This window comes from Rhinolophus ferrumequinum, chromosome 2 (genome assembly GCF_004115265.2).
Source record: "Rhinolophus ferrumequinum isolate MPI-CBG mRhiFer1 chromosome 2, mRhiFer1_v1.p, whole genome shotgun sequence".
Taxonomy (NCBI): Eukaryota; Metazoa; Chordata; class Mammalia; order Chiroptera; family Rhinolophidae; genus Rhinolophus; species Rhinolophus ferrumequinum.
This window is the reverse complement of record NC_046285.1, coordinates 53,380,114-53,392,413: the sequence shown is the minus strand read 5'-3', so window position 1 is coordinate 53,392,413 and position 12,300 is coordinate 53,380,114. Positions and strand designations below refer to the sequence as shown.

Here is a 12,300-nt window from a genome sequence, read left to right as displayed (position 1 = left end):
AAAATAAAAGAACACAGAAACCATATCATTGGCAAAGTTTAAAGACAAAGAGAGAATCCTAAAAGCAGCAAAGGAAAAGTAACTAGTTACGTACAAGGGAGCTCCCAAAGACTGTCAGCTGGTTGCTCAACTTGGCAGAAACTTTGCAGGCCAGAAGAACTGGCACAAAATATTCAAAGTGATGAAAAGCAAGGACCTATAACCAAGAGTACTCTATCCAGCAAGGCTATCATTTAAAATTGGAGGAGAGATAAAGAGCTTCCCAGACAAGAAAAAGCTAAAGGAGTTCACCAAACCAGCATTACATGGTATGTTAGAGGGACTTCTTTAAGAGGAAAAAAATAAATAAATAAAAATAAAAATATGAATAATAAAATGGTAATAACTATATGTGTACCCATCAATATCACTTTAAATGTAAATGGATTAAATGTTCCAATCAAAATAAGTTAGTTAAAAATAAAAATAAAATAAAATAATGGGACTTACCTTTTCTCCCACATACAGAGACTGTAATGCTATTATGTGACTCAACTAGACCATGGAGTTTTACAGATTGCTGAAAAGGAGGGAAAATAGAAAAAGGGTTATGTTTTTGAGGAGGTCCCAGGTATTATTCAGTAAAGTGCTAGCCTTCTTTAAATATGGAGCACTGTCTTGTTGCCAACTGAATGTACTAGTTAAAAACAAGACTGGCTACAAACAAGCTTATTACTTGATTATAAAAGCATCCAACTTACAGTCTTCACTCAGCAATAAGAGTATATATTATTTAGAAAGGAATTTCCCACCATGCTCTTCCACTCAAAAGAGTTTTTGATAACCATAAATTTGTGTTAGTTCTTTAAGTAGATCAGTAAAATCAAGAACTTTAATCAAGATATATATTTGTACCTAAATATCTTCAAGAAATAAGAATTATTTTAGTTTGGGGATATCCCATATCAGCATTCTTAATCTATAAGTTTTTAAGGAGTTTTATGGTCCCTACTATTTACTTGTAGAATTTATTGTTCTAATATATTAAATACATGGGACATTAAGAGTGAATCAATAAGAGGAAACAAAAGAAAAATATAATAAAATTATATATACTTCCACATTTATTAGGATTCCACATTTATTAGGAAACTTAGTGTGTAAGACCTTCTATCTGGTTCTAAGGTGTTAAAGATCCCCATCTTTTAGTGTGTTTGTTTTTTTATTCTGATTTTGTCATTTAAGACACTTCCTAAATCTCCTAGTTTCAAATCATTTACAAATCTGATTAATATGTCCTAACATTGATTAATAGAATAGATAAGGTCAAAGACAGTGTTCTGCTATTAACTCATTCTTTTATTCATTTATGTATTCACTCAACAATTACTGAACAACTTTTATGTGTCCAGGACTATGGTAACAAGTGGAGATTGAATGGTTAACAACAACAACAAAAATATGGTCCTTACCATCAAGGAATTTACAAACTATCAGGAGAAATACATTTACTAAAATAATCATACATATATATATATAAAATCAGTAATGATAAGAAAAAAAATAAGGTGCTTTTGGAGTATGTATAGCCAATGGAAGCAATAGAAATCTTCCCTGTAGAAGGATCATTGACTCAAATATGGTGTGCGATCTAAGAGTCTGGAATTCAAAAGAGATATATGGACTTAAGATATATATATATTTGAAAATCATTAGCATATGAATTTGGAAGTCATTGGTATATGCAACCATAAAAATAATGAAGAATCTCCCAGTATACTTATATGGAATGACTCAGGACATATTATTGTTAATAATAATAAAGCTAGGTAGAAAATTATGCAATTATGCTTCATTTTACACAAGAAAAAATAAAACAAAATGCATGTATTTGTATTTTCTTGAATTTCCTACAATTATTTTTTTTTGGAAAAATGCACAAGAAACTAATAAAAGTGGCTGAAAAAGTGGAGAGAGAGAGGAGGATAGAGCATACCTGGTGTACAAGATGGAATATGCACTGTATACATTGTCATATTGTTTTGATGTGAGACACCCATTTTAAAAACTGGCCAAGTGGAGGAGGATGAATTATAAATGAGAATGGAAAAATGCAACTAGAGAGAATGGAGCATGTGTTGTCACTGAAGCCAAAAGGAAAGAGTACTTCAAAAAGAAACACTGGAGGCATTAACTGTGTCAAATGCAACTGAGAGTTTTAGTGAAATCTGCACTGGAAATAAAAGTGTCCACTGTGGGAAGGGGAACCATAAAATCAGCAAGCAAAACATCAACAATCCAGTAAAAATTAATGAAGTACGGGAATACAGTTCATAGTAAAAGAAATGCAAATAGCTTAAAATATGAGCAAGTGCTCGACTCATAATGGCAAACATGCTATTAAAGTTATGAGATTCTATTTTTGCTTATATTGGCAAAGATAAGGAAAACAAATACTCATCTACTCTTGGGAGGAGTGTAAATTGGTATTACTTGTTTGAGTGGCATTTGGATAACATTTACTAAAATAATATACCTAGCTCATGATTAAATAATTTCAACTATAGAAATTTTATATCTCCATATCAATGTAGATATATATAAGCATACACATATGTACCTGTTTTGTACATATGCATTTATATGCAACATAAATCATATGCTTGTAATTTATATACCAAGTGTACCAAAAGCATGTACACACATTTTAAGATAACATCCATCTCTTAAAATGTGTATGCATTTTTTTGGTATCCACACATATTTATAAACACCCATATATGTGGATGTGTGAAAAGATATACTAGTTATGTGCAAGAATCACAATAGCAGCATTGTTTTAATAGCAAAAGACTAGAAACAACCTAATATCATCATTATAAGACTGGTTTTAAAATTATGGTATACCTAGAGAAAAATATTCAAGATATATTAGGTGAAAAATGCAAGTGCAAACAATGTACATAATGTACTTTCATTTGTGTAAAACAAATTAATGCATATGTGTTTAATATTTCTGAAAGTATATAGAATGTCTGGTCCCAGTAGATGCCTCTTGAAAGAAAACCTGGACACTGGGAGAACGAAAGGAGGAGGGATATTTACTTTTTATTTACACTGTTTTATTCTGTTTGAAAATGTTTTTATCATGTCCAGATATTACTCCTTATATTAAGAAAAAACTAGCTACTTAAAAAAAAAGAACTTTTAAAATTTTTAAATTATCTATGGTCCTTAAGGGCATAGTGGTGACCTTAACAAGAGTTGTTTAAATGGAGTCATGAGAGAGGAACCCAGATCAGTATAGGTGAGAAGTGAGAGGGAGATGAGTAAATGGTGACAGTGTGCATAAAGAACTCAAGAAGTTTTGCTGTAAAAGGAAGTAGAGAGGTAGAGCAGTAGCTGAAGATAGAAGCATGGTCAAGAGAAGGGATTGTTTCATTTGAGGGTTTTGTTGTGTTTGTTTGTTAAGTTGAGAGAAGCTTGAGCATGTTTAAGTGCTGATGAGATGGCTCTCGTGGAGAGGGAGCACGAAGGGGTCATTCGATGACAGAATCAGCACTTTGAGAAGGCTGGAGAGGACACTGTCTCTAGACAGGCAGAGGGCATGTCTTCCTCCGTAATGAGAGGTCAGGGCAGGAGGGAGTGGAGACAAGAGTCATTTGGCTGTTGGAAAGTTCAGCAAATTCCTGTTTTATGGTTTCTATCCTTGTAAAACAAAAAGTGGAATATGGGCAGTTGGGCATCTCAGAAACTTGAAGAGAGATATGGTTTAAAAACCTTCATTTCAGAGAACTGGAGCGTGTGTTGACCAGAGACATATAGAAAGCTTGCCCAGATGAAGTTGGCACTCATGGTTTATAGTGCAATCAACCAATGTGTTCTATGTGATTTCCTGCCAGCACTTAGAACCCTGAGTAGGCATACAGAAAGCCAAGAGTTGGATTGGGGCTTTGACTAATAAGTGTGAACCAAACATAAAGAGCAAAGGAGTTAATATTATACAGAGACTCCTCCACCTTCCACCCCTCTCCCACCATGTTCCAGATTCATCGCTATTCTCTGGGTGTATTTTTTTTTCCACTTAATCACAACTTATAAATATGTGCATATTCTTCTGGCTAATCAGCATGCATTAGCTAAAGAGGGGGGAAAATAACTTGAAAGGTTAGGAATTGGGATGTGAGACAAGGAAAAGGACTAACAGTTGTTGAGCATCAGACATTTACAAACTTGGTCTCATTTATTATGGAATGGGCAATGACTATTTCCTGATTCTCCTTTCTGACAAAATTTCAATTCACTGCTCTCTTTCTGAGACCATAAGATTGGTGGGAAAACTTACCTCTCTGAGATCATATACTGTCAAAGCTATGGAAACGATGGACATGATTATGATAGCACAGGCATATTCCTTATAGTCTTCACTAAACCACAGACAGACACTGAAGAGTTGGAATATGTAAAATGGATTTAAAACCTGTTAGCAGATATAAAAACAGGCAGACAAGGGAGATATTTAGGTTTCATACTTAGCTATTCATTGACTTACTTGTTTTCATGATCATCTATCTCTATAACATAAATCGTCCCACACAACATTCTTCTTACATTTATTCAGCAATTGTTTTGTGCCAGACACTGCACAAAGTAACTTCACGTGAATTGACTTATTTATTTCCCTTAATCACCTTATTAACCACGCGTCATTACTTATCTCCAATGTAAAGATGAAGAAACTGAAACTTAGATCTTGAGAAACTTGCCCACATTCACACAGCTGTGACTGTCACAGACCAGGACTTGAGCCCATGCAATCTGGCCCTAGAGCACCTACTTTTAATCACTGCTACGTCTTATAATTTATAAAGTAGTGTCTTAAGTATCCTCATGTTGATCCTTACAACAGTTGTGTAAGGAGTAGATATTATCATGTCCAGCTGACTGGCCTTCAGGAGGGTGAAGTATTAGCTCAGGTTTATAAAGTTAAAATGTTTTCCAGTCTATTCTCTGTGACATAATAGCTGCCATATTTGAAGCCATTAAAGTACTTTTAGATTAATGGATGAGTTGAAGACTACATTTTCTCATGAGAGCTAAGCTGGAAGAGGTAAGCTGTAATTGAGCATCTAGAACACTGTGGGAGAAAGTAGAGGATGACGCCAACAGTTGTAATCCTGCTTTAGTTAAAAACATTTTATGCCCTTACTCAAAATCCCTCTAATCAATTCCCATCTGCCTAAAACAGAAAAGGTCATCATTGCCTCTGGTTAGGGAAGAAGCACACAGGGACTTTTCCTATGATTTTCTTTTGCTTTCTTTCATACCTGAAGTCTTGCTATAAATATTGAGAGAGTACCTTGAGTTTATAAACTTTTTTTTTTTTTAAGCAAGGAGGAGTGCAGGTGAAATTCAGAAGACCCAGAGTACAGCCATATGGTTATAGTTTCATAATAATCCTGTGAAACAAAAATAAGCCCAGTGATAGAGCCAAAAAGGAAAAACTCAACTTTGTAAATATTGGCCACATCCTTCTTTCCCTCCCACACACACATTGAGATCAGTAGAACTAATAAGTATGAACATGTTTTTCTTCCTACAAATTTTGGATGCTGAGGAAATTGTATATGTTTCCCATAAGAAAATAATAGGGTTTCAAATTTTTTATTATTATTTAATTTCACAAAGTTGAGACAGACTAGGAAGCAAAGGATTAAAAAAGAAAGAGAATTTGTCTTCATCCAGTCATTGGGGGTAAATAGACACATGAGCATCATATCTTATGCTGTCTCAGGCAACGTGTGCAAAAGATGGGCTTCAAGAAAAAGAGTAATAAGAAATATGAAGAAAATCTGCTTGGCATTCTTTTAAAATACCCAAGTTACAGTTACTTATGAATGAGGAGCATTCTTGATTGTTTGACTGGAACAAAGTTTGTGATTTTCTATCCAGCACCATAAGAAAGTATGGATTACCTCCTTGATGAGCAGTTTCCAAATTGGCGTGATTTCAACATCAACAGTATTAGGCCCACATATTAGCCTCCTATAGAGAGAGATCAGAGATCACTCAGTTACGAATAATAAAAATGAAACTCATTTCTTACCCATTCAGAAAAAGATCTGTTCCATGTTCATTTTCTCAGTCGTGGGATCAACATAACTCTCCTTTGTTACAGAACACCCCCAGCCTTCTCAAAATAACTGGGGAGGGTTCCCAGGTACAAAAAACAACAAATGTGATCTTATTGCATTGATTGAACTAGACTCATTCTGAGGTCTAAACATTTCCCTCATGGTAATTTGTATATTTAATATTAGCAAGTGTCTCATTCAAGTGTTTCAAAATTGGCATTCTCTCATCTCTGATTCTCCCCAACTTTGGCTCCATAGAAGTGGGAACGAGAGGTGAATAGGAGAGATTAGTTTTTGGTACCTACCTTCCTACTCATATTCAGTTCTGGAAAGCTGCAAAATCTGTTTCAATGTGAGTGAAAAGGTGTTGGGTTCTCAAAAATATCTCTACACATTGAGTTATACAGCCCTTTAATTGAAAACCCGGAGATGAGTTTCTTTGATGATGCATAGCAATGACCCTTTATGAGTTATTTTGCTATTGAAAACACTGTCCACTCTCTCTGTGCCTTCTACATAGATGTTCAGATCAAATAGCTTGGCTGAATGTATTAGAGCAGTGCTTCTCAAACTATAATCACACATGATTTTGTGATCTTGTTACTATGAAGACTCTGATTCAATAGGGGTGAGGTGTGGTCTAGGATTCTGCATTTCTAACAAACTCTCAGGTGATGCTGATGCTGCAAGACCTGGTCTCCTCAAAGCACTAGAAATAGGGTAAAGGAGAGTGAGAATCATAGAAACTTAGGACCAGCAATGCCTTTATAAAGTTCTCCTCCCCTTTGTAACAATTAGGAAACTAAAGCCCAGAAAGGAGAAGTTATTTGCTTAAATCCACACAGTGATTTAGTGACAGACTCTTGACATTCAATCCAGTGGCTTTCCCAAAACTTGCTCCTCTGATTTGGAATAGTGGAGCTATAGGTCTTGTACAGATATTCTTCTGCTGCTCCACAATTATTATTTGACTATGTTATCACAGTATAATATACATTTCCTGATTACAGTCAAAACTGGCTCAACCTTATTATTATAATAACCTTGAGAAGCCTTGTGTAAAGTAGAAGGAGCACCAAACTTACAGTCAGAACTGTGAGACTCAGTTCTTTCTCTACCATTCCCATCTGTGTGACCCTGTCCAGGCCATTAAACCTCTCTGAGCCTCAGATTTCTCATCTGTTATATTGGGATGAAGAGGGTGTCTGTTCTACCGCTGATAAAGTTTGCTCTGATGAAGTGAGATAATATATGTGAAAGCATTTATTTTAATAATACTATATAGAGCATTACAATGTTTTCTGATATTGAACTAGTTAAGATGACTATTAACTGGGCTCCCTATTTGGCTAACTGGTAAGGGTCCTTTGAGCTGGTTTAGATAACAATATGCATGGTACCTAATCTCTTGTTCTTCTTTGGTCAGACCTGATCCAAATTTTAGATGTATCTTGGCAGAACTGAGCCAGTCTTCCAAAGAACTAAAATAATAATAACAAGAAAGACATATTTAGCCATAATATTTTTGAGATTTTTTTTTTCCTTTGGATGCAATTGCTGAAACAACTTACCCAATTTTCTGGAACTGTCCTTCTAAATTGTTCCAGACATATCTTATTTTCTGCACTTTTATGCATCTCACCTACAAAAGAAAAGTACTAAGAAAGTCTGTAGTTTGAAAATCAGCAAATATACAACAATTCAGTGACTAAAGAATCATTTGTGAAAGAAGCAAAAATAGAGCTCTACTATACTTATTTAAAATATTATTTTTTCCTAACTTATCCTATCCTTTCCTACTATACAAATGGCATTCTTTAGTAGAAGTCATCATTCAATCAACTTGTATCATGGGCTTACTATATGGATAAGTATATGAATAAATTTCTCTGCACCTCAGTTTCTCCAAGAATAGAATGAGGCAATTGGCCGGGTTATTTCTAAGTTCCACTGCAACTCCTCTGAATATGTTCTCTACCTATAAATAGTCAGTATAACCATTAGATAAACACCACAACTGGGAAGAGCATATAGCTGATACATAATAAGTGCTCAATACATTTTTTTCTTTTATTAAATGAAAGACTGCTTTGTACAACAACATGTCAACTAGAAATAGAGTTTAAATCCCTCAGCTCTAAGACCTGGGTTACCTCAAGTGAATCTTAACCCTGTTCAATAAATATATATGTATGCACACAGTGTGAACACACACACATTCATAGTTACCAAGTGAGAGTGTTAAATGCCGTTATTTTATATTTTACAGAATGGATTTATTTCAATGAGGTTGTTTGCATAATAACTTTTATGAAAAAAATTTATATTCTAATTGATTTTCAGTATAAAATTATAGTTAATTGCCAGTAGGAATGATTCTTCCTCCTTTACAAGCTGCAAATTAGAGTGAAGAAGAGAATTTATTTGAAAGTAACCAGTTTGGGATGTTAGCTCTCATGGCACATCTTGGAAACTCAAGTTTCTTGCTCACATCTTCCTTTCCTTTCCAGTATTCCCAACAATTTTGCACGTAGAACTGGACTGTAATCACAGCTACTATTTGTTGAGTACTTGGGAAGTTTTTTACACTTTTTCTTTAGTCTATTTCATCATCCTCTGATAGGACAGATATTATTTTCATCTTTACTTCACCCACCGAAGTTCATTTTCACTAAGTAACTTGCACAAGATTGCACTTATTAAGAAGCAGGGTGGTAATTCAAATTCAAGTTCATCTAGCCCCAAAGTCCAGTCTCTCAAAGGATCTAATAATCAAGCTATTCTCAGAAGAAGGTCTAGAAATCCCATAACTTCCAGGATTCAAGTTGTATAAAGGGAGAGTTTTCTACTTTATTAAATCTATAAGTTCAAAATCCATGTTGGAAAATTTTAAAGGATAAATGATGGTAGACTGTGAAATCCCTGCTGAGTTAGAGAACCTACATCTAGAGGCTGTGAAACCACAAACTGAGATTGAGTAATTTATAAACCATAATAGACACAAAACATCAGCAGAGGTCGGCAGCAATAATGAGGAATAAAGAGGTTACTGGTAAGTTTTACCTCAGGCCAGAAAATGGAAAATTCCATTAACTGCTGACAATTTCTGAGGCCATTCCTTACAGGGTAAGAATGACTTTGACATAGACCTTTAAAATACCTTTGAGATTCCCCTAGCAGGAAACATCTCTGCCTACAGTTTCTCTGCTTCCCTCATCACCTTTGGTGGCTCTAGAAACTAGTAAGAGGATATTAAGCATAATATTTGCAAGGGGTGGAGTTTATTTGCTCATTTCCTGGAATTTCAGACCAGGAGACAATAATTAGAAAATCAGGGATTTGCTGTGGGGTGAATTTCATCTTTCCACTCAGAACCAGGAAGCTTTCCCCTCCCCAGGCTTTCCGCTTTTCATTTCTTACTGGAACATGTCATAAGAGCATCCTGTTTAACAGGTTAAGCACTGGGTTAGTATTGCATGCAATTCTACAAGATGGTTCTTAGAATCTCCTCTTAGCCTGTGCTTGCAAACCTGACAATGTTCTTTGCTATAGTCTCCAAACTCCCCCTAAATGGCCCTGAATGGTTATCATTTTGGTGTTGTCATCATTGTTATTGTCATCAGTGTTGTTGTGGCTGACCCTCCGACATCTCCAATTTTAATGAAAGTTTTAGTCCTTTATGAATATAGCTCATTACAGTTCACAAATCACCTTAATATCCATCTTCTCATTGTAGGTTCAAACAGCCCTGAGAGACGGGCAGAGATGGAGTTATTACTCTAATTTTATAAATAAGAAACTTGATGCTGAGAGGCAGTAACCAGCTGAACTCCCTATGCTATTTACTAGTAAATGAAGATATCGAACCTGGGTGCCAGTACATTACACTTGGAGACCACTGCCCCTTCTTCATATTTTGTTTGTTTATTTGAGCATTTCTTCATTTGTCTGTCCACTTATTTATCTGATGCAACTAAAGATGCTGGAGGTTAATAATACTCTGAGGCCATGTCCATAAGGCTGATGTGAGATGCCTACTTCTCCAAGTGAATGGCCACCCAACAGATTGAGCAATCTGTTAGTTGGCAATGCTTGACCTCTTGTTTTTGTTTGTTTTGGTAATTAAGGTAATAACAACTGGCAATACAGAACCCGCTCAGCAATTGACTGTTATTATTTTTTAACTGAACTTGAGCTCATAAAACTAATGTAAACAGCAATATATATATATATATATATATATATATATATATATAAATTTAAGAGAAAATGGTCTGTCTTATTAAACATGTTTTTAATATGAAATTTATGACATATGAATGTTAACTAATCATAATCCAAGTTTCCCCGAAAATAAGACCTAACTGGAAAATAAGCCCTAGCATGATTTTTCAGGATAACATCCCCTGAACATAATTTCTAATGCATCTTTTGGAGCAAACCTTAATATAAGACCCGGTCTTATTTTCAGGGAAACACGGTAGTACTCATTTAATATGCAGAGGAGGAAGTAACTCAAATACATTTGAATGACAGATTCAAAATACAGTCATTTTGCCGGCATAGCAAACTCCCTGGGATATTCCTAGGTGATTACCTCTACTGTAAGATAAACCCTGTTACATAGATTATAATACAAGGCATCATGCTATGAAGAGCTAATATGTATGAGCATCTACTGTATATCTGGCACCATATTAATGTTTGTATTTCATAGTTTATTAAATGTCAACCATTAATATTAGAGGGAGGCGTGATCATCATTTTGCAATGAGAAGATTGAGGCTCGGTAGAGTTTAGTAATTGATCCAAGGTTGTCATCAAGGTTGCACATAACCATTTATGATGTTCTACACTGGAAATTGAGGATTGGCACAGTGGAGGATCTGAATTTAACCCTACATTTTTTGAGAAAAAGATTAAATTTCTCTAGCATCAGCGCTTACCTTTAGGTCTGGCTTTCTTATGGCTCTATTTATGATATCCTCCTCATCTGTAATGAGAGGGTGGTCGGGAGTCAGACCAAATGAGCTGTTTAATGTTGACAGGTAGATCCACATTACCTTTTTCCAAGAATAAGTTTGGAATTCATCCTGAGGAAGGAGACACCAAAAGCCCAGTGAAATTGAGAGAAGTCATCAGGCTAAAATTCAACCTGAAAAACATTATTTTCATATAATTCTATAAGGTTATGGAATTAATGACTGTTCTAGACAGAATTATATACCTTTGAAAGCTGGTACGTATAGAGCCTTGAGGGGAAAAGTCTTGTCGTCACTTATTGAGGAATCTGAATGTGAATATGAGGTACTGTCACACACAACAAAGCTCGAGAGTTGAGAGGTGAATTCTCAGGTAAGAGCTAGTTTATTCTCCAAAGATGGGGCTATAGCCAGATGCAAAATTTCTCAGAAAAAAAAAAAAGTATTCCAAAGGTTTTTCTGTTAACTAAGCAAAGTCAACTAAACCATCCCCATGTTTCCAGGCTTAACAGCTTGACTTCAATTCCACCTCTGCCAGAACAGCCACTTTCATACCCTCTCCCCGGGTGTGTGTGATGGGGAGGATATCGCTTTACTACCTTCAAAAGATTCTTACTGTCCCTCTCTTGTGCTCCTAATCACTTCCTGCTTTGTATCTTAGTTCTTCTAGACTGTCTGGAAGGTAGAGTCTCTTCTATCCCATTCATGTGGACAATTGCAACCTGCTCAGAGAGAGTCTGATGAATGATGAAAAAAAAGACTGAATGTATGGACTGAACATGCCTAAAAGTAATTGCAAGATGTTAGCACTGGTAGGATTGAAGAAGGTACCTTCTTCTATGACCCTAACGAAGCTTCTTCCCTTTGCAATTCACGGATGACTTCACCGCAGGACAAAACTAGAGGGAACAGCACTAGATTGAGTAACAGATGCCACCGTGGCCCCTTAGAGACTCATGTGATACCAGTGGTTATTATCTAAATAGGTAAATGCTACACATAAACCCATTTGGATGCCTGGTAAACTGTTGGAGTTAGGAAGGATGGCAGGTGAAATCAAGCCTGGGAAACAATTTGATGCCTGGAGAACGCAGGTCAGAGCTGGGAATTGTCTCCACCACACCCACTTTTGCCATAAACAGTGTTTGAGCTGACTGCAAAAGGCAAAGAGAAGATATACGTAGTAGATGTTGTAACTAAATGTC

At 35.6% G+C, this 12,300-nt stretch overlaps 1 protein-coding gene across 1 annotated transcript in view; it reads right to left on the bottom strand.

The window, feature by feature from the left end:
- Positions 1-12,300, bottom strand: part of ATP13A4 (ATPase 13A4) — a 124,756-nt gene that overhangs the window by 67,690 nt on the left and 44,766 nt on the right. The window contains exons 3-8 of the mRNA XM_033090237.1: positions 11,060-11,206; positions 7,685-7,755; positions 7,514-7,594; positions 5,955-6,024; positions 4,325-4,459; positions 490-559 (exon numbers count right to left, since the gene is read on the bottom strand). Coding sequence (XP_032946128.1) covers positions 490-559; positions 4,325-4,459; positions 5,955-6,024; positions 7,514-7,594; positions 7,685-7,755; positions 11,060-11,206 — 574 coding nt within the window. The remainder of the gene's footprint in view (positions 1-489; positions 560-4,324; positions 4,460-5,954; positions 6,025-7,513; positions 7,595-7,684; positions 7,756-11,059; positions 11,207-12,300) is intronic.